Source organism: Odontesthes bonariensis, chromosome 4 (assembly GCF_027942865.1).
Source record: "Odontesthes bonariensis isolate fOdoBon6 chromosome 4, fOdoBon6.hap1, whole genome shotgun sequence".
NCBI lineage: Eukaryota > Metazoa > Chordata > Actinopteri > Atheriniformes > Atherinopsidae > Odontesthes > Odontesthes bonariensis.
This window is the reverse complement of record NC_134509.1, coordinates 15,240,607-15,266,834: the sequence shown is the minus strand read 5'-3', so window position 1 is coordinate 15,266,834 and position 26,228 is coordinate 15,240,607. Positions and strand designations below refer to the sequence as shown.

The following is a 26,228-nucleotide window of genomic DNA, read 5'->3' as shown; positions in this document are numbered from 1 at the left end:
GAGAAATCTTCTAGTTCGCTAATCCATTAAATGCCAAGTGAATCACACTTCATTAAGACTTGTGTGCCATTTTGTCAGATGACTGAACAGTTTTTGGAGAAAATCTGATTTTGTCATAGATGCAATTTGGAAAGTGCTGTTTTGAGGATGTCTAAACTCGGGACAAGAAATCTGTAAAAGAAGTGCTTTCAAATGAGAGAAGAATATGTATTCATGAAGGAGATTTTTTTGTTTTTTTTTCACTCCCTGGTATGGTGCAGTGTGATGCAGTTTATATGTAGTGAGTCAGTCCCAATCACAGATGGGCCTGATGTAGGGGTGGGCGATATGGGCAAAAAAAAATATCTCGATATTTTTTAGGATTTTCACGATAAAGATATTTTGACGATATTTAAAAAAAAAATTAAAACTTGCATTAAGATCACAATAAAATGAACACAAGCATGCAAGTCTAAGCACACACGGCCGGTAGGCTACAGTGAAACTGCGAATGGCTCATTAAATCAGTTATGGTTCCGTTGATCGCTCTACCGTTACTTGGATAACTGTGGAAATTCTAGAGCTAATACATGCAAAACGAGCGCTGACCTTCGGGGATGCGTGCATTTATTAGACCCAAAACCCATGCGGGGTGCCTCTCGGGCTGCCGCGGCCGCTTTGGTGACTCTAGATAACCGCGAGCCGTTTCTCAGGCTACTTCTCCCTCCGGAGAGGGAGCCTGAGAAACGGCTACCACATCCAAGGAAGGCAGCAGGCGCGCAAATTACCCACTCCCGACTCGGGGAGCCGGTAGTGACGAAAAATAACAATACAGGACACTTTAAATCCTTTAACGGGGATCAATTGAAGGGCAAGTCTGGTGCCAGCAGCCGCGGTAATTCCAGCTCCAATAGCGTATCTTAAAGTTGCTGCAGTTAAAAAGCTCGTAGTTGGATCTCGGGATCGAGCTGACGGTCCGCCGCGAGGCGAGCTACCGTCTGTCCCAGCCCCTGCCTCTCGGCGCCCCCTCGATGCTCTTAGCTGAGTGTCCCGCGGGGTCCGAAGCGTTTACTTTGAAAAAATTAGAGTGTTCAAAGCAGGGCGTGGCGCCGTGGTAAGGGCAGAGGACCACTGGCGCTGCACTTTATTGATTTTTGGCGATTGAAAAAAAAAAATAAATAAATAAAAAAAAAAAAATATATATATATATATATATATATATATATATATATATATATATATATCTCGATATTGCAAAATTACTCATCGTCAAAACAACATTCACGATAATTTCGCAAACGATACATATCGCCCACCCCTAGCCTGATGTTTAGCTTGATAGCAGAGAAGATGTAGACTGGCTGATGATGGCCTGGATGTTGGTGACATACTTTCTATGCTGTTAAGATGCTACCGCTAATCCCTGCGGTGTCTTTTTGCTCAAGGTGCTTGCTGTTACACAGAGGATCTTCAGGTCATTGATCACTTTGTCAAATATAGGGCCAAAATAAGTCCATACTTTTATGAAGTCCAGTTAATTTGTAGCAAAGTGGACAGTGTCAACTTGTTTTCATAGCAGTTTTGCATTTATTGGTCCATGGCTGTAAATATTTTTTTGAAGAAAACTATTCACACACTCACCTATTAGACTTGGATCTATCTGTGTGCATTAGTGCTGGAAACCAGGCGGCTTTTTTACATTAAAGACCAGGTAAGACTGCATAATGGGTTTTATTTGGTCTTTGATTGGATGCTTTCTACATTTTTTTGCAATTTCCACAGTGCCCATAAATACAAAAATAAGCATATCATAGCTGAACCAGTTACAAATTAACAGCAATATTTTATTCATAGAACATAGAAAACGTAAGAAATCACTGCATGGTCACAGGAACACAGCCAGAAATCATTGTCTGTGAACACAGTTCAACGTGCCATCCACCGATGCAGGTTAAAGCTCTGTCACGCAAAGAAGAAGCCATATGTGAAGCTGTTCCAGAAACACTGCTGGCTTCTCTGGGTCAAAGCTAATTTATAATGGACTGGGGCAAAAAGGAAAACTTTTCCGTGGTCAGACAAATCAAAACTTGAAATTCTTTTCGGAAATCAAGAACGCCGCTTGCTCTGGATAGAAGAGGAGAAGACCGTCCAGTATGTTTACAGCATTCAGTTCAAAAGCCTGCATCTCTGATGGGGATGCATTAGTGCCTATAGAACTGGCAACATGCGCATCTGGAAAGGAACCATCAAATCTGAAAGGTATAAGCACAGGTACATCCAGATGATGTCAGCAGGATATGGAGCTGGACTGGTCTGCATGCAGCTCAGAACTTTCACCAAGAGAAAATATGGCACAACACATACAACAAATATGATCCAGGACCATTGAGCAGCTACAAATCTACATCAGACAAGAATGGGGCAACCTTCCTCTGTCAAAGGTCCAACAACTGGGCTCCTCAGTTCCCAGACATTTACAGACTGTTGTTAAAAGAGATATGACGGTACACAGTGGTAAACATGACCCTGTTCCAAACTCCAAAGACATGTTGCTACCATCAAACTCAAGATGAGCTAATATTTTTCATGAAATAGTAAAGGTCTAATTTTTCAAAATTTGCTACATTTTCTATGTTCTATTGTGAACAAAATATTAGTTTTTGAGATGTGCAAATAATCGCGTTTTGTTTTTATTTTATATTTCACACAGCCTCTCCTGAAACTTTCGCCTCAGATGTTGAGAGAGAGTTCAAGAGCTAGAGAGAATCTGTGTGAGAGGAAGACAGCCTTGCAGAGATATTAAAAAAATTGAAAGAGAGAAGGAAAGAAAGCATTTGCTGCTGTATTTTCTTTCCTTCCCCAAACCAGCAGCTCATTTTGGGCAGTGATTCAGCAAAATTGATTTCAGGAAGAGAAAAAGACAGAAAAGGAGAGAGAGAGAGAGAGAGAGAGAGAGAGAGAGAGAGAGAGAGAGAGAGAAGGGGAAAACGTGTGGAGACTTTGGAAACTCCAGCCCAAAGTTGTATGAAATTATATTACCCCGCACTTTGTCAAAATAGCCACATACAAAGTGCTGCTCAGGAGGCAAACAGGTCTGCTCAGACTTTGTCACAGTGTATTTAGTAGAGTAGACAGCTGTACAATAAATATCGTAAAGTGTTGTGCTGTCTGATGCTTTAATGGGAACATTATGCACTCGTTTCCAATCAGCTGCGTCTGGTTCCCTCTATTGAATGTTTAGTCTGGCTGTTATCAGAATTAATTCTTCACCTTCTTTGCCAATGGAATAATGTGGTTTCTATAACTCCAACATTTCTCAAGTCAAGGCACATTACTTGCATTTAATCACTTTATTCCTGATGTGATGGTGATTTACGGAACAGCAGAGAGAAGAGACATACAAAGCAAGAGAATATTTGGCATCTGCAGAGCACATTTTTCATTGGACTGAGCTTTATCCCCACCACTGTTTCTTTCCTGTGTTTGTGAAGTCTGTGACGTAACCAAGATTATTGTACTGATAAAGTGTCTATGAAAAAGAAGGGGAGTGAGGCAGTATGGGCGTGACGAGCATATGTAGTTGTTGTGTATACTTATTGTTGTATTTTTGTTGCATTATTGCACATAAGTCTGTTAAATAAATATGTGCATGTGTAGTTAATATTCTGTATGTTCACATGTGTGTCGTTGTCAACTCAAATCTGTTTGGAGTCACTTGTCTCTTCTTAAAGTGTTTCTATGGTGACTGGGGTTACATATAAGGTTTCGTCTGGCACACCTTTGGTAGAGTGGTGCATCTGTGCTGTGAAACTGTATGCAGCACTCTGCAATCTGGGGGGGATTTGGTATTCTGCTCTTAGCCCAGACAAGCAAGATCCTCCTCTGCACCGTGTGGAAACATAGTTTTAGCGGACTGAACTAGCTCGGTAGGAATGGAATGAGGAAGCCAATTATTTCTGACGAAGATAAAAAGGAAGCTGACGTAGTGAATAACCTGACGATAAATGTAAAGCTGTGTATGGCTGAGTGGGTTTTGAGCATGAACTGTGGCTAACACTAATCCAGCCTAATACAGTTATTGTTATCAAAAGAAATGCTATATTTGGGAAGCTTAAAATGTTTCTTTTTGCAGGGATCGCATGCGGCAGTCAGCCATGTACGATCTGTGTCTGGGCATGAGGCAAGTAAGCCAGGAATTTGTTCGATTGCAGCTAACCTACGATGAGTTCCTCTCAATGAAAGTTCTCCTGCTTCTCAGCACAGGTAGGCGACAAGCTATAGACCTGAACACAGGCTCTTACATGTTCTTCACATAACTGCCCTCACATACGCAGCCATATGGTGGCTGTAGGATACACTGTGTACAACATTGTTCAGAAGGAGTTGTGTAAATAAATATTAATAAATCCAAAGGTGGTACAAAGAGAGCACATGAAAGCTGACATAAAAAAAAAATGTGATAGTTTTTGGAAATGTGTGATCATTTGAATTTGATTCAACTTCTTTCAAGAAAGTTGTTTCAAGAGAGTTGCATAAAGCTTGACACATATCTGGTTGAAATTCTCTTATTTGATATGTTAATTGGCAACAGATCAGTTACATATTGAGGTAAAGAATGGAAAGGGTAACTCCATCATCTGCTCACACTCCTCAGACATGATTCTGCAGTGGAAAAGCCACTGCACTGGCTCAGAAACACATCAGAAAAGTTCTTTCAGTGGACACAACTCAGTCACTGCATGCACAAATCCAAATTTAAACAAATTTAAACAAACAGAGAAACAGGATCCAGAAACATCGCTGGCTTTTTGAGGCTCACTCACCTAAGTTCACTTTAGTCTTAAATATATTTCCTGTGTATTATATTAATTTGAGCAGCATTCTGCAGCATGTCTTCTTTTGAAATGCCCTCCACATTACCAGGATGTAATTCAGGTAGGCAAATGTAAAATATTCAGTTGAATTATTTACTACAATATCTTTTTCAGCCTGAAACAGTTTAAGGATTTTAGTAACTGTTGTTTAATGTGAATTTACCTATTTTAGCTGCCATAATTTGGAATTCTGTGCCCAGAATCTCCCTACATCTCCCTCCAGCCCTAACCAAAAGCACACATTTGGAAGAGCAGCCCTCCTGGCACCCGCAAACACTTTTTTATAAAGTCGGTGAGATCACAATCCAGTCTCATTCTTTCTAATCTGCTCACAAAGATCACAACTCTGAAAACAGACTTGATACTGCATGCAATGTTGGATGCAGCGGCATATGTGCAAAGGGAAAAAGGCGATAATGTTATGTAGCCAAATTTGTGTCATGACTCCAAACGTCCACACTTTTAGTTGTGAATTAGTAGCCACAACAGTGTAATCCTAACTGGGACACAAGGCTTTTCAGGGTTGTGCACATTTTGCGGGACTCATTTGGGAGGGTATCTGGTCTCCTTTAATAAGAAATTAATTTCCTTAATTTTGATAAAACTTTATGCACTTGTTTTTTACTTGTACTGCATCAATTTATGCAAAGGAAATTGCCAAATCACAGCAGCAACTTTTGCATTTTTTTTTCTTCTTTGAGATCTCTTTCAGACTGAGTACTGCAATACACAGAGAGGAAATTACTCTAAACCTGCCTGTGTGTGCATGGCGTTGGAGGAGAGGTGGAGACAGTAGCTGTTTTCACACTGAGATCCGCTACCATCGCGGGTCTAAATTGCCACTTCATCCCGCGTCGAGCAATGGGAAAGCTTGGCGTATTAGGTGATCCGTGCCGCCTGAAGCCGAGTTCCCGGGGGCGTTGCCTAGTGGCAGAGCGTCACACGAAACACATAAAATGCTGGGCAAGTACAATGACGTAGGCACCTTCCAGCAGAGGTCCATCTTTCACCGTCCCCGACATGTGGCGGTAAATAACGTCCTCTACTCGGAGGCTGAGGAGCTTGCGGACCTCCTTGTCTCCCCAGTTGGCCATCTTGAAAAATGTCTCGAACTTGCAGAGTAAAACTTGAAGTGAAACTTGTCCTCACCTGTCGCTGTTGTTCTGATCAGTTGTCGATTCTGTCTTTTAAACTCCTCACGTCACGCCACGCCCACGTCCATCCCGCGTCAATTGCTTTCACATCAAATTTGGCTCGGCAAAAAGACTGGGGTCCGACGCGGGTCGAAAGGCGAATCGAGTTGACACCCCAGCTCGGATCGTCAGTGTGAAAGGAACAGTGAACACACTAAATTCGCGAATTAAATGCGGGTTCTTCCTCAGTGTGAAAGGGGCTAGTGTCACTGCTAACTGAGGTTACAACACTTTAGGCCAAAGCATGAGGCTGCAATCCTGAAAAAAATGCAAATGGAATTGAGCATCTCTGGGAGTGATCAACCAACTCACTAACTTATGACACTTGATTTCGGACACAGAGAGCTCATTTCGTTAATGAACGACGCAATCTACAAAGAGCAGTGCAAATTAATGTGGGGTCGCTAATCAGCTGCAGGTAATTTACTGACAGCACAGGCACTGTTACGCTGTTGCATGTAAAATGACAAACATTGCTTACATGTTAAACTACTGAAAAAAATTAAGCTGAGAGACTATCTGCTCAGTTCACTGGATGAACTCTTACTTTTGTGTATCAGAAGTCTTGGATCTTTGGCTTAATGACATCGGCATTTCCTAATGTTTGATAAAAGCTTAATGTTGGTTTACCTAATGGTTTACCTAATAACCAGTTATCACAATGCTCTGCCCTAAATCGTCTGAACTATAGGCAAAGCTGTCTGACTCTGACTTTCCAGAGAGCCTTCTGGATATTTGGACGCAAAGAATTCCTCTTCATTCTTCCAGTCAGTGACCTCAGGACAAAGAACAAATCATGTGAAAATGCAGACGCTGATATTCCAACTACAGAGGCTCTGCTATGAAAAAACTTTTGTATGCAGTGCAGTGTAGTATGTAATGCAAGTCTCCTTCCCCTTTTGTGCGCATTTGCTTTAATCTTATTCTCATTTCATCTTCCTTGACCAGCTAAATTGAAATTTTAAAGCAGTGTTACCGTATTAAAAGGCATACAGAATATTAGATACCAAATAATGTCATACCAAAGCAATTACTCTCAATTATGTCCAATGACCTGCTAGAAATCTGTGTTGGTGTATTTCTCTATGGGAAAACTAGCTCTGTTTGTATTATACTTGTTTTGTTTTGGGGTTTTTTCTTTCTTTTTGTGCTCTCTGGTTGGAGACTTGGGGCAGAGGGTGTGTAGACACCAGCCAATGACAGCGTGCGGATGTGAGAACTATGAGAACAGAAATATCGGTTTAAACCGCTGCGCCACACACACATTCACCCTTTGTTGGCAGAATGAGGACTTTCACATTAAATCTGCTGATCCAGCACCTTCCCATAGGATTGTGTGGAGGTGTGGATATGTCTATTTGTGCTTTAGAGCTTAATCATTGTGAAGAAAATCTGTAAATTAGGATTTATTTCTCTGATGTATTGCTTTGTTCTGTGAATGCACACAGTCTGTCTTTCACTTCCCTGGGTTCAATGTTTCAAAGGCCGCACTTTAAATCAGTAACCGATTACTATGTCATACAGGAAAAAAGACAATAAATAGATAAATAAGCATCATGTTATTTATGGTACTACAGTCATTTTAGATTTCTTCCAGAAAGTAAGAATAAATGTAAAAGGTGTCTTTATACTGACAAATCTTCTGCTACCATTGCATACTAACCAAACTAACATTTTAATAAAGTAGTCATACCTAGATGTGACATACTGCTACGTCTAATGACATAATAGCTACTGTAAAAGTACACTGCGCCTTTTCTTTGAAACTTTGAATACTTGAAGTTCATTTTACTGTTAACATATCTACTCGTTAAATGGATTTTATGAGCAAATCTATCATCTTCGACTGGTTTTTATATATATTGTTCTTTTGATACTATCACCTAAAGTAAACATTCTGAATATTTCCTCTGCCGGTTTCAGACTTCAAAACTTGCAAAACCTTTAAGATTTCGTTGTGTTACCCATTCAGTCAGATCGTATAGCAGGAAAAAGGGGGGGGGGGGGACATATAAAGAGGAGTTTTTCAGTACATTTGTTATTAAAAAGTTGCTTTTGGCTACATATAACGGGCATATGGGGGAGGCAATGTGAAAGCATTTCCCTGATTTAAACTCTAAAAGCAGGGAGCTCTAACTATTTGGCGTTTAGGAAAAATGAAGAGCCAGAAACCGGAAAGAGGAAGAAACCTGTAGGGAAAAGCTCCATTTAAAGAGTGAAATCCAACAAGTTGAAAGAATGAGCTGGTGTTTGTGAGAAAGAGACAGGTGCACAGCTATAGGGAGAAGGAAAGGGAAGACAAAGGGAGTGGTGGGATGGCAGAGCTGCTCCTTCTGTTGCTGTGGCCTCCCTCTCCTCATCTCACTGGTCCTCTGGAGGTTTTCCAGAGAGCCCTGCTGTACTTAATAAAGGCCAGTCAAGCACCAGGCACTGCTCCAAGACCTGCTATTTTTCTGCACTTCCTTGAAAACCCAGCCTGGAATTTATAAAGAGAGGGTGTGGATAAAAGAAGCAGGGATGCGGAATCAAAACAGGATACAAAAAAAGAAAAAAAAAGAAGCTTCGCAGTTAGTTCAGTCTGCTGTGGTTATTGGATTTGGTCAGAATATTATAGTAAAATATGAGGGATGGAGAGCAAGAAAATAATCACCCAGCACCTCCATTTCATATGCCTGTTCCAAAGTCCACTTAATGAAGTGACTGAATGGTATGGAGGTTTGGCAAAGCGCTTGAGAATATTTTCAAAAAGAAGTCGTCCACTGCACAATTTTGTGGAACCCTGCAAGAGCCTCTTTTAGTTACAGTCATTCAAATATAATGCTTGCACCTTGTGAAAGGAGTTGCAGTAGAAATGTTTACAGAGGTGGTGTCAGAACTTGTCAGTTAAGCAAGCACTACAGAGTCTGTGCATGTGTGTGTGTGTCTGTGCCTTTGGGCTGGTTTGTAAAAGTGTATTTGTGTGCTACATAGGGTGAGTAAGTGAAACACTGAGGAAAAATTGGATAAATAGAGAAAGAGACAAGAGCCGTTATTCCTCTCTGACCTTGGTTAAGGTTTCACTGAGCCTGCGGTGTCTCATGACCCTATTTGAATTTGGTACAAGAGCAGTGGCCCGTTCAAACTGGTTACACTCTGCACCTTTACATCAACACATAGAGTATGTATTCCGAATATTTTCTCATTCATTTGCTCATCTTTTTTTGTTTTTCCTCTCAAAGAGCTGATAAGCCTTATTCCAAATGGGACAGGTGTACAGTGTATTTACAAGGGTGACAGTGGCATTTTAGATAGGACTTATTTTGCTGCTAACCACTGAAAATGTTGAGAAGAATCTTAAAAATATTATCCCTCCAACCAATTGTTAGTCTTTTTTTTCACGACTATTAAATGAGCATGTTTTATTAGACAGCAGCCTAAACCTTTTAAATGTCCTGCTGTTGCAGTATAGCCAGGGCGAGTTGCAGTCTTCCTTAATAAGCAGCATCAGGTATTAAATTAAAACGGAGAGCCACCCTGTTTGTAAGGTATGTACTGTACAAGCAACCAAGAGCAGGAAGCTGTGTGTCCTTTAACAACATGCCTGCTAATGACATTACATTGCTGCGAGAGATAGAGCATCTTTATTTTACATACATTAGGAAAAGAACTCTCCAGGGTTTGTGGTAAACATAATAATATAGCCGTCTTCGAAGTAAGTAATGAGGCCTAGTTGAACTGGCTTTATACGTGAAGACAAAATCAATTTGACACCAATTATGTTGGTATAAATGCCCTTTTTTGGGGCCACTCATGGATACACCCCTGAATGCCAGGTCAGTTCCTAATCAGGCCATATGTGGGTCAGTGGGAGAAAAACAAAAGGTCCAAATGCAGTCCTGGGTTTTTAGCACATTCTCATCATGTCAGCCATGAAATAGCAGAGAAGTCACAGCCTCTGCACCAATCAGGGTACATTCTGTTTTTATGTCTGCTTTCTTCAGCTTAATGTATGTTAAGCCCAGAGGTGTTTGCACGTCAAAGTACGATGAAAAGGATTACATAGAAGGAGACAGAAAGAGAGGAGGAGAGCAAGGCAGCCAAACACAAACAAACATGCATCCACCGAGTTAGTGACCTACAATGATGTGTTCTCGAAGACCTGCGATCCTAACTGACAAGACACAGGCTTTTTGCCTATGGCTGTCAATGCCGCAGAATTCAAACAGGTCCTGTCAGTTGCTAGTTTTTTGTAGCATTCTTACAAATGGTTTATGTTTATCTGAGACTTCAGGCTACTCAGAAGCACAGCAGAAAATAAGCTCATTTAATGTGTAAACGAGGTGATGTTGGTCTTTGAAAGTATTAGTGCAGATGATTGTACTTTCTTTTGTAAAAACAAATTCAAAAACCCCTAAATGTTCAATTCATAAATCACAAACACCATAGCCCCCTCTTGACATGTTTTGTCATGTCAGATTCTTCTGTGAGTGCAAATTAAATTTGTGTCAAAGGTCAGTGCCATTATCTCTCTGTGATTGGAAGATTGTTTGACAGCTGTTTGACATCTAGTGAATGGCTATTTTTCAGAGGTGGCTCATTCTGATGTATATCAAAGCTGCAGCTGTAAATGAACACAAAATGATTTCTTAAATTCCTACCTCAAACCATGTGCATTACTTTCACATTTAAGTATTGAATGTGGTGTATACATTAATAGTTTGTCAAAAGAAATAAACAACTGTCATTAAATGTCAATGATCTAAGAATTCAGGGACACTTTAAAGACCAAAACATTGTTAAATCAGGAAAAATGAATAATTAAAAAACACAGTTCCTTGCAGCCTTTAATAGATGAAAAACACCTAGAAAAAGCTTCTGATACCTTACAAACCGACATACCTCATTACAGTGATGCAGAAATTCCATGCATATTGCAGGTACCAAAATTGTTTACAAATTCTCATTGTCACTTGCCTGTTGAGAAACAAGGTCTTTATTCATTTGGCTACCGGCAAGAGTGTTAAAGACGTTTGGCAGACTTCCATAGCTTTGACTTTGTTCTCTTGCACAAAAAAAGATACTGTAGACATATTCAATGCATCCTCATGATATAGTCATGGGACTTATTCTTCACAGTTGTCTGAGTTTCCATCACACGGTCTTTTAACAGCGAGTGCACTGGTGCCGCAGTGCAAATAACCACAGTGTGAATTAAGCTCGTACTTGTTTAATCGCTCTGATCACCGAACAAAGTGCATGATAAATGAGGCTTGGTTGACAAGATTATTAAACCCTTTAATTCCCATTAGTGTTCTTTTTAGCAGTCACTGTTGTTAAGAAGTTTTAATCAGCTTCTTTCCATTTACCAATCGTCTCTCATGAATCAGTGGCCACAAATGAAAACGAATCCCCACTTGAAATGTAAAAGTGGTAGTAGTGAGCTGTTAAATAGGCTTGGATTGTCAGTACAGATAGAATGTCCAAAAAAAGGCTACTGTGTGGGAGTTGAAGCATAATTCACCGAGCACCTCTAATTACCCTTTACATGGTTACACATTTCTGCTTTAAAGGAGCACACTGCTGGTTGTGCATTTCTTGGCCCACTGACTGCAAATCATGTTAAATGAGTGTTTGCCAGACTTTTTTTGGAAGGCAACAAGCTTACTCCAAGTTACTGACAACTCAATGAAATGTTGAGCTATGAGTGTTTCCCTTATGGCATTTTTTGGGGGGCTCTATAACAGCTGAGGATTAGTTGTTGTCTACAGAGCAGCTCTGCAGACTCTTCTCTAAATGTCTGACACTTTACCCTTTCGGAGTGTCTTACTCTAACGTAATTTTTAAGTGGAGTACGAGGTAAATAGAAAACATTGCACTATGGATTGGCCATTTTCCAACGAAGATGATAAATAAAATTATTTTTGGATGTCTGATTTATTATTATTAAAGTAGAGACTAACTAACCTCATAACATCATCATTAGTTACCCAAAAACATACAGCCAATACAAAATTTATTTAATGACTTACTGTATGAATAATGACTAATAATTGTTTGATTCTTTATGCTGCAATATCATTTTCCATCTCGGTACAAATGACATATAATTTAATGACATTTTCTGGGGGGAAAAAAGTAATTTGGCATCCTGCAACAGTATGATTTTTTTGACAATGAAAACTTTGTTTGTGATATTTAAATACATCAAGGATGTTTAACTGATAACTATGTTGCCATAAATGCATATCTGATGTTTTACATATTGGTATTATTTTCTAATGCACTCAAATTCTGCAGCTAACTCAGTGTTCCTTATAGGAACAGTCTTCAAGCTAAATTACATCAAAATTAGGGAAAAAAAAAATAAAAAATCTACAAAACCTGGCGTAGTGTCTTTGATAACGTATAATAAAATGTCCATTGTTTTGCCATTTTCTTAATAAATACATATATAAATAAATGAATAAAGACATAATAGGAATATTATCTAATCATAATCTTAAATGTATTATTAATTTTATTTTTGTTTCTGCGAATATTCTGTCGTGCTATATAAGTGTTGTCTCTAAATCCAGATGATGACAGAGGGATTTGTCTGTTTTTCAGTTCCCAAAGAGGGTCTGAAGAATCAGGCGGCGTTTGAGGAGATGAGGGTTAATTACATCAAGGAGCTCCGACGTTCAGTGGGAAAAGCAACCAACAACTCCGGCCAAACCTGGCAGCGCTTCTTCCAGCTCACCAAGCTGCTGGATGCCATGCATGATGTAAGTATCCTTGGCCTGTCTGCCTCTCATGTGCCACTTGCAAACAGATCTGCACAGGCTTCCCTTGGCAGCCTCACTTGTATGTCATGCCTTCACATTCGGAGTGAAGTGTCCACCGGCACTTTGGGGCTCTGATCTCCCAGGAAATGTTGAGAGTAAAATGGCAGCATAGTGGTTTTGGTTAAAGCTTTGCTTAGTGGTTCAATGGAGCTGTGTGGTTTGGAATAAGGATTATTGCATCCCACTTTCTCCCTGGGGGGGAGGTTATTTTGGAAGAGGCAGTGACCAGGCTGCACTGGTGAATGGAACAGAAGGGGATCAATACCAGCTTTCGGTTTATTGGATCAGAGCAGAGTGGTCACTGTGGGGAATGTGCTAAATCACTGTTTTTTTGCTATGCATTGGGTCAATGAGTGCATGGGGAGAATGGCAGCATATGCAAAGCCTGGAGGTGAGAATCAGAAAGTAAAAGGTCAAAGAGATAAGTGGCTAGAATTCTTTGACACTCAATGACCCTGAATGAGGTTAGTGTTGCATGAATGACCTTTTTTTTTTTTTTTTTAAAGGCTGCACAAAACAAAAGAAAGAAATATCAGTGGTGCCCCCAAGTGGTGAGCATAATAGAGCTGAAAATACTAATAATGCAGACAAGCTTAATTGAATATAAAAGAATATATATTCAGAAACTTGTGCTAAAGAAAAAATGGACCAGACTCAGTGAATAATTCCCTATAATCCCTATATAGACCAGTGAGCAGTGCTGACCAACATGTCATTGGGGTCATCAGGTGGGAAGAATACAGAATACATAAACAAACGTTACAAATACAGAATGTTTCTTATTAAGGCATATGTTTGTGGTTTACAGCTGGTTGGGAACTTGCTGGACTTCTGTTTCTACACTTTTCGTGAGTCCCAGGCACTAAAGGTGGAGTTCCCCGAAATGTTGGTGGAGATCATCAGTGACCAGATACCAAAGGTGGAGTCAGGTCTCACTCACACAATCTACTTCCACAAGAAGTGACTTGCTACACAGCTGGGACAGAAACGACATTAAGAACTGGACAAGAGGAGAAAAAAGTTCAAGGAAGTGAAAATGTGCAATGAAGGCCCGACCTGTGTTGGTCCACACCCCGTCGTCCAGTATGCCAGTGTCCCCGTCTTGGTTAAGTTAAGTGATGTGGTGACAGAAGTGAAAAGGGGGCAAGGATTCGACCCTGCAATGATCGTAAGCGTTTCCGAGCTGTGAAAAGTTTGCGGCACGACACAATGAGAAGGACAAATATGACTCAGCATCCCGAAGTACGCCCATGCACCCCTGCCCCAAAGACGATAACAGTATTTTCTATGGAGATAAAGCCATACATTTCTTAGAATGCATTAGATACGTTCATTACACAACAAGAGTAGAGAGAAATTGATACACTTCTGACCACATGCCTTCACAGAAACATACAGATGCACTCCACACACACTAAAATGAGTCTCTCACAAATCTAGAGAAAAGATTTTTGCAAATATTAACTCCAGCTTATGCAGTCTTTCACAAATTACAGCAGTAGGAAACATTTTTGCCAGTACTAAGATTAGCTTTGTAGTGTAGCAACAAGACTACATGGCAAAGGCCTTCATGAGGAGAGACAGAAATGTAACTGTATGGCATAAGGTCTATTTAAAGATATCCCAAGGGCTATACAAGCATTATCATAAGCTAAATAAAATACATAAAATCTAACAAGTCCAAGTTTTAATCTCAATCTGTATCATAACAGCCATCATTCACATTTACATACTGAGTTTGTTAAAGTTTGAAAATGTGTAGTAAAACAATCAAAACTAATATGCAAAAGTGAAAAGCTTAAGCTGTTTTGAAATGAATATGTCTCTTCAGTGTAAAAGGAAGCTTGCACACAAAAATCCCATTTCATAGAGTCACTATTTTAGAGATATTATGGTTTAGAATTAAGATTATATTGAAGCAAGATTTTACCTTTCTGCAAAAAAGGTCAGAAGTGCTACAGGATGGAAAAATGCATTTAAGGAAACAATTTCAGAAACAGTCGGCTGGCGATGGATTTGACTGAGGTGTGTCCATAGTAATAGCTGTCATTTGTGTTATCGCCAGAGCAGCTGTCCAGATGTCTGTTTTTACTCACAATGAAGCAAAACCAGCCCTTTGTGAACCAACACTTATCTACTCTTCCCAGAAATAATAATAATAAAAAAAAAGCATTTTATAAATGTGTGTTGCAAAGGTTTAGTTTTTGACAAGCCAGTCATTTTACATTAAGGTGCTTCATTTCTATAAAGCCAGGCGAGACATAACATGTACAGTAACTCATAGACAGTCCATACAGTACAATATATGGACACAAATTTAAACACACATACTCTGTAAAGTTGATATTATCCAAAATGGAGCGTTACTCTACAGTGCTTACAGCTAATGCATTAATACCAGGCAAATGTACAGGTATTAACAACTTCGTAGACACATTCTATTCAGCTGTTGTACAGAAGATGTTTTAAGGTACACGAGTGCTTGATGAAGAACAGATTTTTGTGTTGGTATGATCACCTTTCCTGATGTAGTTTATTTCTTTGGTCTTATTTTGGGCCAAGTTCTACTATTTTTCAGTATGGCAGGCCCTGTCTTCTGGACCATTAACTTTTCTCACACCCCGCTGGTCTCTGGATGGTTGTGGAACACTACTGTGATGCTACTGAAAAGCGATAGAGTCGCTGGGGAAGAAAATGAATGTGTGAGGAGATGCGGTCATTGTTCAGTTATTGTGCCCTGTAAGTGTGTATTTACATGTGTGTATGAAGTGAGTATGACTTTGGTTTGTGTGTGTGAATCTAGATATCGTTTTTTTTTTTTTTTTCCTGGCAAGCATGTGAATAGTCTATCTGCTTTTTCAACGTGGATATTATATGCATATATGTTGTAGGTTTAGCCATATCCTGTTTCCACATTTAGATTTGCACAGAGGAGATACAATGTGAAATGAGGCATTAGTGCAGCTAGCAGGATTGTCTGCTTCTTTAAGCAACTGTGATAATGGGGGGGCAGGCCTTTCTGCATGGTCACCCAGCCTAAAGTTAGACAACATGACATCAGTACCACAGCAGGGTGCTCGTGAACTATATTTGTGGCCTGAGCTCTCTTAATAACGCTGCTGTGCCGCACTATGAGTTCTCCTCCGTGGTGGTAATTGTTTGAAGACGGGCATGAAAGAGGGATAGGTGGTGCTGGACTCACAGTGTCATTCATAGTGTACTTACATAAGTAGACTGGTGATGGTGGATCAGAAATGGGAAACCTTTATTTCTTCTTAAATAAGGGTTGTCCATATTAGGTGCGTAAAAACAGGTTTTTGGTGTGTGACCCCCCCCATTTTTTTTTCCTTTTCATAAATTCGGAAAGAAAAATATCAGATGGATGCGTGGGCCTTTTTTCAGTAATATATTGGCTTATATAGGCTCAAATGTTAAACAGCTCTTTTGGCAGCATTGGCACTCTTCTCTGCGTAAATATAACGTTACCCAATAATAATGTTCCCCACCGCAATAATTTCGGAAAACACCTGATCAGAAAGGCCTCATTCTATGTAATTTTTCCATCTTTGTTGTGCCCTTTCGCTATTCTCTCACTTCTTATTTTGCCCCATTTTCTTTTGCCCTTTTTAAAGGAATAAAAAAAAAACTGTCACTGTCAGTGGTTCATAGGATGAATGGGAAAGTATTTTTGAGAGAATTATATTTTGCTGGAAAACAATATTTAAGTACTTTGTCTAAAAATGATATCCTTTTTGTAAAATGAATTGTTATTGCATGCTTTTTGACGAGATGTTTACATTGTATTTAAAAAAAAAAAAAAAGGGAAACTTGTGCCTTTTTATCTCACCTGATTTACAATTTTACAGTATATATTGTAAATAATACAGCAAGTCTTTATGTTGAGTATAGTATAAAACATTTCTACTTTAACCATCTTGTTGAAATATTGGAGAAAAAAACAATGTGTTTCCCACTCGCCATGTTCTGTGTTTTGCGTCACAGAGAAGAATCGACAGTAAGGGTTGGCACCAAAAAGGGCCAAATAGAGAAATGAATGTATCATAAATAGTGAGAGACTTATGAAACTTACTACCTGAATGTTAGAGAGAGATCATTTATTATCTTCATCTTAAGTAAAGTTATTTTATTTTGCTTTCTTTCTTTCTTTTTTTTTTTTTTTAAACTTTTTGCATCATTGTTCACTTGACTGAAAGAAAAAAAAAATAATCAAAAAGAATTTCTTATTTTGTAACAAATTGTATTAAGTGATGGATCCTTGTTGCTGTTGAAATGATTTCCTTACTCATGGCGGTATTGTTGATAAGCACCACAATAAAAATCAAGAAGTCACAAACTATTGAAACTCGTATAAATGAAAGAAAAGTTCTTGACTTCCTAGTCTTAAAATACAGATTTGTGCACACACAAAACAACATGAAATCTTGACATCTTGGCACTTTGTCTTGTGACCGTCTTTTGCACTAACTGCCAAAACGAGGTCCAGCCACAAAAGAAAATAATTAGACTCAAAGCGGGGTTATGTAATAATCTTATCAAAACTTCTTACAACCTTTCTTCCCTTGGATTTTTTTGGGCACAGGTCTTTTGAAACAGTTTGAAATACACTTTATTATCTGCGTTACTTAAAGTTGGATGAGAAGATTGATTCCATCAAATGTGAAGTTACAACACCAAACATGTATTTACAACCAAAAGATGGCTATTTTAGCTTAAAGAGGCATTTCTTCTTCTTCCTTTTCTTTGTTTCTATGTGAAAGAAAACAGACAGACAAACAGTCAGAGCACTCTCAGTTGGGAGAATAAGGGAGGAATTCTGACTGGTGAGCAAAGCTAGCTTTTTTGCTCAAAATTAGAAAAAGGAAACCTGCTCAAACCCCTATTGTAACACCACTTCACTTTTATATCAGATGGTAACTTTGTTTCTCAATCAACTGAAGAACATCCATGTTGAAAATATAGAAAATATAGTGCAGAGGTAATTACTTATCTGAGGCTAAAGTGAAGTTCAATGTAGCGTTCGCTCGAATCGCTATAAGTTAATGGGGTTTGAATTGTTTTTAAAGAGTGAAACTTAGCTTTGACCTGACCCTGTTTGGAGCAACTTTTAGCTTAGCTCGCTCATCAGAATTCTTCCCTGCTTTCCTAAACTGAGAGGAGTTTGACCACCGTGTACTGTAGGTAAGACCCAGACTATTCAGTAATTCACACAACCTCATTCAACAACCTGTTAGAAGAAAAGAAAAATAAATCTCTTTCAGACCGAAACAGTTGGGAGCTGCTCAGACTTCCAAATTACCATAGTATCACTTAAGGCTGTAATTTTGGGACTGAAAACTTCCAAGTTAGGAAATTAAAAAAAAAAAGTATTTCTGGTAGAGTGGTGGAATTAATTCCTGTGTTCTCAAAATCTACATGGCAAATACAGAGAACCTGACAAAGGATCCTATTTTTTACTGGACCCAAAGAATACATAATGGGAACCTGAAAAACATGTCCTCCAGCATTGTTTTAGCTTAATATGACATACAGCATCATGGGTAGGCATTATGATTCTTGGGTTTGTTGTGTTTATAGAGCCTGCTTTAATCTTTGCTTCATTAATGAATGGATAATGTTGACTTGAAACAGGCCAAACAGTAGGAAGATTGGTGTGCAATAGCAAAATATTGAACTGGGCACAAAGATACGCTCTTAGTTTTAATCCACAGCCGAGATGACCAAACATTCTAAACTCAAGCTGCATTGTGAGTAATGCAAGTCTGAGCAGAGAAATTCAATTCTAAATCATTGCAGGTCTCTGTTAACAGGCAGACCTGTTAGTGGTATCGACATTCTCATCTAACTTTCAGCAAAAAGTGGGTAAGAGTATTTCCCAAACTGTCAAACCAATTCTTCTGAGGAACAAGATTAATGTAAGGTTTATTTAATGGTCATCAATCACCACCTACTGCCACATATAAAATGGAACTTGTCCTATTGTCTAGGGAGCTATGTTATCTTCAGAGCTGTTTTCTTCTAAATTTACTCTCCTTTTGGGCATGGTTGTCTCAGAATTTGTCAAACTGCTGTTTCTGACACTGTTGCGTCACGGTGTGTGTGTGTGTGTGTGTGTGTGTGTGTGCGTGCGTGCGTGCGGAGTCATGTCATTGCCATTTACTTTTAACAGTCGTGAATCGGGTGAAGAGAGACTAAGCCATATCTCCACAGCCATGGCAGTGCATTAATTATTTATATATACAAATGATTTTTTTTTTTCCAAGTTCCAAAAATGACTTTTTACTCAGTAGAATCTTTCCTAACAAATATACAGTAAACCTCTTTCGCCATAAACTAATCAGACATTTTTTTTAAACCAGTCACTGCTGTATATTCTGATGCAGATATTGCCATACTTGTGTTTGCAAAACTATTGCAAGATTCTAATAAAATCGTTAAACTGATCATTTGATGTGATGTAATCTGTTTGTGTGTTCTGTACATCAAGTGTGTACTTAGATTTAGAACACGGCAAAGAAACTAGAGAAGGTGCCCCTCTGAAACAAACCGTTTTAATGTGGAACGGCTGCATTTGGTGGCTGGGGATAATAATGACCCAAAAATGAATAAATAAATAAATAAAAACACAGTGGAGCACGGAAAAGCAGAAGTGACAAAGAGCGCAGCAGGTACAGAAGTCGCAAGGAGAAGGGGATTAGGAGAAGAAAAGAAAGGGAAAGCGAGGCATGAGACTCTTACAGTGAATTGATGCCTGTGGTGAAAAATCACCATTAACCTTGTTACAGGCTGATCTGAACAAACACCTGCTTTGCCAGACTGTAGAGCAGACAGTATTACTTTTTTGCTTACCCCCTCTCCCCTCCCCCTTCCCTGAATCACAGCCCTCTCCAAATCTCCCCCAGATTTCCAATTGCTTTCACTTGTAGTCGTGCCAGATAAACAGAATCTATTGGATCAGGCTGATTTCACGGCTGCACCCGCGCACATGGCAGCTTCTGTGGCCCACTTTCTGAGCCGATTTTTTTTTCCTACCCCTCTATGCTCTCTCTTTTATGTATGAAATTCACTTTTCTCTAAATTCCCACTGAGTTTTATGCCTCAATAATACATCAAGTCTTAGCATGATTATAGTTGAGCTTTGCTCTCTGAAGGAACCAAATAAAGACACCAGAAAGTATTAAGTCGGTAATGTGCATGTTTGGGGAATTCAGACACACTGGTGGCGCCCGGTTGTGTCATTTTCTCACACTTGCAGGTAAACTGCTCTGGAGTTTTGACCGGAGCTGAGTCACTCAGTGGTGTGTGTTTTCAGGCTGAAGGACAGTGCGTCACATAAGGCAAAGGACAGCTGGCCCGCAGCCAGGACTGGAAAGTGAGAAATGAATACGTCTACATGGATTTTCACTCAAACACTAATATTTAGCCTAAAACAAAGCTGCCACACCGACGTGCAGTTGAATGTCTATTCATAAATAATGCATGCAGAGGTGCAGAAAACACAGCAAGTGTGCCAACCTCAAGTGATACGCTAGCATTGCAAAGGCCTTGAAATATGGGACTGATCCATCAAAATTACCACAAGAGTTCATTTTCGTCAAACTCACCGAGAAAAAAAAAAAAAAAAAATGAATGAACCGATTTCATGTTAAAATGCGCACTCAAGCAGAAGAAAAGTGAGGCACTGAGGAGAAGGAGACATGGAGGAGAGACAGAGTACAGACACTACTACTGAGAGACAGACAGGTAGGCAGAGAAAAAGTGAGAAATGAAGGCAGACAGAGCAACATGGCAAGCTTTCTGAGAGACAGTCCAAAGCAGAGTGAGAGGCAGGCAGGGTGAATGTCTTAATGATTCAGCAGTATTCTGGCAGAGGGAAGATGATGAAGAGCCCCAGGGGTGGGCGGTGGTGGCGAGAGTGGAGGAATATTTTGCCCATCTCATTAGCTCTGCCTCATTTCATTATGTTATCATTTCTGTAGTTTCTTTAGGGAACTGTTGGACATGGGTCGCACCAAAAAACCACAGCCACTGTAATTCTTGTCCCTGAAAAAAGCCCGTGTGTGTTTACACAGCAAAATCAGCCCACTTAGTGGAGGTCAGTATATAATACTGGTGGTTGACTGCTGGTAATTATGTAAGAAAAGGTCAAAGCACTGGGCTTGCAGGCCATTTGGTGTGCTAATTATACAGATATAGTCAAAGAATTAACATGTGTGAAGCTGAGATATTAATGTATCATGGAGGGCGTGGATTAACATGTTTCCTCTCTGAAAGATTAGCATCTATTTTTAATCCTCTTACGGAAAGTTATTTTGGATGTAGCTTTCAGTCGGTGAGACCAGTGCAGGTCAATATAAAGACGAGGGCTTACATTACACTACATGAATCAATGTGGCTGTAAATCCACATTTCACCAGTCACTTTACTCTCAGACTCAGTGGGAAACTGCGATGCTCCAGGTGTCGTGGTCAATTGGTCATCAGAAAAGGTGCATCGATTTCACTTTAAAGTAAAGCACTTTGACATCTTTTGCATGTCCTTCTTCGCACAGGTTAAAGAAGTAAAAAAACAAAAAAAAACCAAAAAAACCAAAAAAAGAAAACGTTAGGTGCTTGTTTGGCTACATAGTCTCACCTCAAGCAAATAAGCCCCTATCTTATTAATATATCCCTCATTTACATCTAGGAAAATATTTTTAGAAGCTACTAATTTTTGAAAATAAAAAACAACTGGGGAAAGTGAAAATATTAACCCTATTTAACTATGTAGCTAGCACCCCCACAAGTACATTTTCTAACAACTGACATTATTTGGTGATATCTGGTCATTTTTGCCAGTGTGCAAACATTAAATCAGGGCTGCACGAGTGTGTGGATGGGTGAACAAGTAACATGCCGTGAAGTGTAGAACATACATAAGGTTAAAAGGTCGTATCCAAGCTTGCATTATGGAAAATAACTTTTGTAACTTATTTGATAAAAATCAAAGAAAATTCTAATCTTAATTTACATATACACTATACTGCGTTATCTAAAGGACTATTTGATCTTTATTTTCAATTTCCTATTTTAATAGGTGTAGAAAATATCTTAAATGTGCCAGTTTTCATTCTGGGGTCAGTATAAGTAAATCAGTTTTGAAATTCCCCTGCAATTTTTTTTCAAGAGTTTTCTTGGGTATCTGAATTGGACAAAAATCCAGATTTGGGGGTGGGGGGGGAGTAGTAAAGGTGAGAAAACTTTGAAAGAATCTGCTGAATTGCCCCAGAGCTGCAGGTTCATTTTCCATAATTGTTTTCACCATCGTATAAAATTAGAGGTGACATTAGGAACAAAAATTTGATTTTGACAATGAACAAAAAGAAACATTAAAGAAAATCTTTAGTTATTCAAGAAGAGGATACCCAAAGGTAAAAAGACAGACAAGTCGGGTTTTTTTTTTTTTTTAAGAACGTCATGAATCACTGTATTAAATTAGAACCACAACTGAAAACACAATCAGCTGAACCAAAACAAATCAACCTTTTGAACAACAAGTTAGTGATGATAGTCATGTGGGTGCATACATGTTAAAAACCTAAAAAAAAAAAAAATGTTAAATTAAAACCAGTCACTTAACAGAGTTGATGTACTTGGTCATAGCTTATAACATTTAGACTGCAAATTTTAATTTGGTAAGAATATTTAAAATACACGAGGTACTGCAAAATCCTGCGTCCTTGGAGTGTATCGTTTTTTTTTCTGCTCAAAAGAACCAGAGCAACGTAAAAACAAACTTGGAGAAACAAACAGAGAGATTATTTGACAGGAAAAAGAAAAAAAACTTGGCTTTGATCATTAAAATCTAGTGACATTCACCTCTGTTGACACTGTCTGATGTTAGTGTTTGACATAACGGGGCTCCAGAGAAAGGAGTGCACCAACAACAAAAACAGTACAGAGTGTATTCAAAATAAAAAAAAGAAAAAGAAAAATCAATGTGCCAATTAAATTAAATAAAATTACAGTAACAATGTGCCTCATTACAATATGTAGATATTCTTAAAACAGTTGAAGAAAAAAGAAAAATACATCGGCGAAAGCGGCCAACTCATTTTCATAGGTACGTTCACCATGGGTGTTTTGATGGTTAAGGCACACGGGCATCTCTGATATGACCAAACTAATTTGTAAAGAGGGTTAAAAGCTACAGCGACTCGAGTGCTGACATCCTACCTTACAGCTTCTGAGGATCTCCCTTTCACTTTGTGCTCATGGATACCATGTATAAATGGGCAGAGGAGAGTAAGATCAGGCAGACACCCATTCTCTGGTGCCGCTACTACTCAGGCATTAAAAGGCTTTAATATATAGCAGGACATCGTAAGTGCAATCCCATTCTGCAATTACAATGGTGACGCTCTTGGGAAAACTTAAACATGTCAAAATTCGAGCAACGAAACATACATGCCGATGCAGCACAAGTCTACCTGCCGGCCAAAATGCATAGAACTGCGTGTCTAAAATAGTTTCCCAGCAATAACGAATGGCATTGTCGCTCAATGCAAAGAGGCTCTACTGTGAATTGAGTTGAGGCACATACATCTTCGCATAATACCCTTTGTGAAGGTAATAAAGTGTCCATAAATATTTCCATTTGGTTTTACAGCATCTCCACATAGTTTTCAGGGATGAGGCCCCTCTTTCCCTCGAGCTCCCCCTCCAGCCAGCCGGGCTCTCTTGACTGGGTCACTGCAGGGGAGGACACAGCGTCGCCGGGGGGGTGGGACGACACCACAGGGAGGAGAAGGGTGGGGGACAAACAGAGGACACAAGGCCTCCAGTGAGTACAAGTACATGTGTGAAGAGTGAAGAGGGTAAAGATTTATGGAGGTTATAGTGATTAAGCAGTTAGACTTAAGCGCAGCGTGACCTTTTCTTATCTCAATTGCACATCTGAAGTCTGCTTTAGGTTCTTCTTTTTTGTCCCTTTTAGAATTTCAGAGGAACCAAATCTCAGTGGTAGAACGAAACTCGAACCATTTAGTAGGGCAGATGTGTCAGACAGCACGTCTTCGCCCTCTTGAGAACATTCAAAAATAAATAAAACTAATTCTTGCAATTACAGCTTCAGTCTGGCTTGGCGATTGGCTTATTTTGTTTTTGCAATTATACAGAAAATTGAAAGGGGAGGGAGCGATCTTTTCTAAGGGAGTAAACAGGAGTCAGGAAATCACCCAAAATCAAAGCAAAAGCTTTGAATTTAGCTCCTAAACTAACAGGCTGCTGATGCAGGGATTAAAAGACAGAATATGACTTGAATGAGTGCTAATATTGTTCTACACAAATTCTAATTCAACAGTTTTGTGTTCTGAATTTAAAATTAGATAAAAAAATGATTTAAATATACTGTAGATGCAGAATGACTTTTATTCTGTTAAATTAACAAATCAATTCTAATTAGCTACAAGCAATGCAGAGATTTTGTCCACATGTTAACATTAACAAATCTGTATATTATTATAATATTTTAGGCATATTTTTAGCTTAGGCTAAAATTTACAGATGCATTTAGAAATAACACAATAGCTTGGCTGAATATATAAAATACCATTTTATGACACATTTAATGTTTCACTAGTGAAAACTGCACTTAACATTCATGTGGCAATGCTAATCGCTTCCTTTAAAGCTTGTTTAGGAGCTTTAGAGGGTGCAATCAATGTAATGTAATTAAAACACTGATTAATCAGATTAACAGGATGTTCAACCTATTCAAAAGTTGACATCATTCAATAAAGCAACTACTCAACAAAAGGTCTAACCTAACGATGAAATTTGAAATATCAATATTTAATAGGAGTAAATGAGCAGTAAAACGTACATTTATTTATGAAAATGTGACCCTGAAATGAATTTATGTGAATTATTAAGATATGGAGTTCATATTCATTCATACCACCTTATATCAAACTCGATTTAGCAAGAAATAACCAGGAAGTACTGATGTACATGCAACAAGACAGGAAATAACGAGATGGTACCAGACCATAGGAACCACATAAATGCACTCCGTTTTGGGAATTATTAAGGACATAAAGACTAAAGTAAAAGATAAACAGTCTGTGTCTAATAAAAGAGGGGGCTCGACCAAAAAAAAAAGAAAAAAGAAAAAAGAAAAAAAAGGAACCACAAAATACTTATTTCCTCTGAGAGTGATTAAAGCTCAGCCGAGCTTCGTCGCAGAGACACCAAAGAGCAAATCTGTGTCCCCCTGCCCAACCCCTCGCTGTGCACCCTTCTCTTCATCCCATCTCTCTCTTCAACTCAAGATCAGATTATGTGTTCAGTTTTCCTCCAAATCCAATATGCCAGGGCTGGTTCTGAGTGAGCAACTGGTGTGCGTGATAACACTTACCAGCGTTGAATATTGCGCCGACCTGGAAGGAGAGCTCAGACTCGTGCTCTGCCTCACATGGGTACACTGCTTTGGCTTTCCTGCTGGTGACACTGAAAAATGAAGGCAATCAGTGAGCTGGCGGAGCTTTGGAGAGGATTACCGCACAGTTCAATCTGGGCCCAAGGTCTGCTCGTTCGTTCATTCACTAGCCTGAAACAGCAGAAATGGGCCGGGCTGGAAAATATGTGAAAGTACCAAAAGAAGCTGGGCCACAACACCCTTGCCTTGCCCTGTCCCCAGTCTAGACAGACAAGTGAGAGAGCATGAACACATACAATGAGATGTGGCGCTGCTTGCAGCAGGTTTTTGTTCCGCTGAAAATGCAGGCGCACATCAGGTCCAACACAGCACGCAACCAACTATGGTGAGATAATTAAAAAGTGAAGGGGGGATTCTAAAGTGGGTTTGCACACAAATACAGGCAGAATATAAATCTCCCTCTACGGTGCTTCAGCTTTTAAAGTCTCATCTCTGAGCTTAGAAACTGCATTTTCAAATCAGTTTGATGCAAAACAGTGCCGCCAAAGAACCTGCATTCAGTGCTCTGCACAGGTTTGTAAAAATATGAATTCATCTGTTTTTTCCCGTTTCCACAGAAAGACTGTTTCAGCCCACCACTGAAAAGCGTTATCTTGAATGCAAGCAACATTATTATGTTGAAATTGTGCCTTCAACACACGATGCCCTGATAAATATTTCATATTCTTTGCACAGAGCGCCCGTAATGTGGGATGAGAAAACAGAAAGCAGATACAAAAACTGGAAAAATAAATAAATAAATAAAAAGTTTTTGCTCAGGGTTGTCGATACAACAATGCACTGGCAAGCTCTCACATTCAGAGTTTTGAAAGAATGCACTCATGTAGAACGGCGTTTGGAAAGTGAGGACTTGTATTTATATGAAAATAACATTACTGGCCCAG

General features: G+C 39.2%; 2 protein-coding genes across 4 annotated transcripts in view; one reads left to right on the top strand and one right to left on the bottom strand.

The window, feature by feature from the left end:
• Nucleotides 1-19,310, top strand: part of nr3c2 (nuclear receptor subfamily 3, group C, member 2) — a 98,917-nt gene extending 79,607 nt beyond the window's left edge. Inside the window, exons 7-9 of the mRNA XM_075463154.1 lie at nt 4,112-4,242; nt 12,632-12,789; nt 13,658-19,310. Of these exons, the coding sequence (XP_075319269.1) occupies nt 4,112-4,242; nt 12,632-12,789; nt 13,658-13,813 (445 nt within the window). The 3' untranslated portion in view covers nt 13,814-19,310. The remainder of the gene's footprint in view (nt 1-4,111; nt 4,243-12,631; nt 12,790-13,657) is intronic.
• Nucleotides 19,311-22,229: 2,919 nt separating this feature from the next.
• The window catches only part of arhgap10 (Rho GTPase activating protein 10), a 43,150-nt gene continuing 39,151 nt past the window's right edge, over nt 22,230-26,228 (bottom strand). For 2 of the 3 annotated variants that reach the window (XM_075463151.1, XM_075463152.1), the window contains exons 22-23: nt 25,264-25,355; nt 22,230-23,597 (exon numbers count right to left, since the gene is read on the bottom strand). In XM_075463151.1, coding sequence (XP_075319266.1) covers nt 23,509-23,597; nt 25,264-25,355 — 181 coding nt within the window. In that variant the 3' untranslated portion in view covers nt 22,230-23,508. The remainder of the gene's footprint in view (nt 23,598-25,263; nt 25,356-26,228) is intronic. The other variant, XM_075463153.1, reaches the window with a different exon arrangement.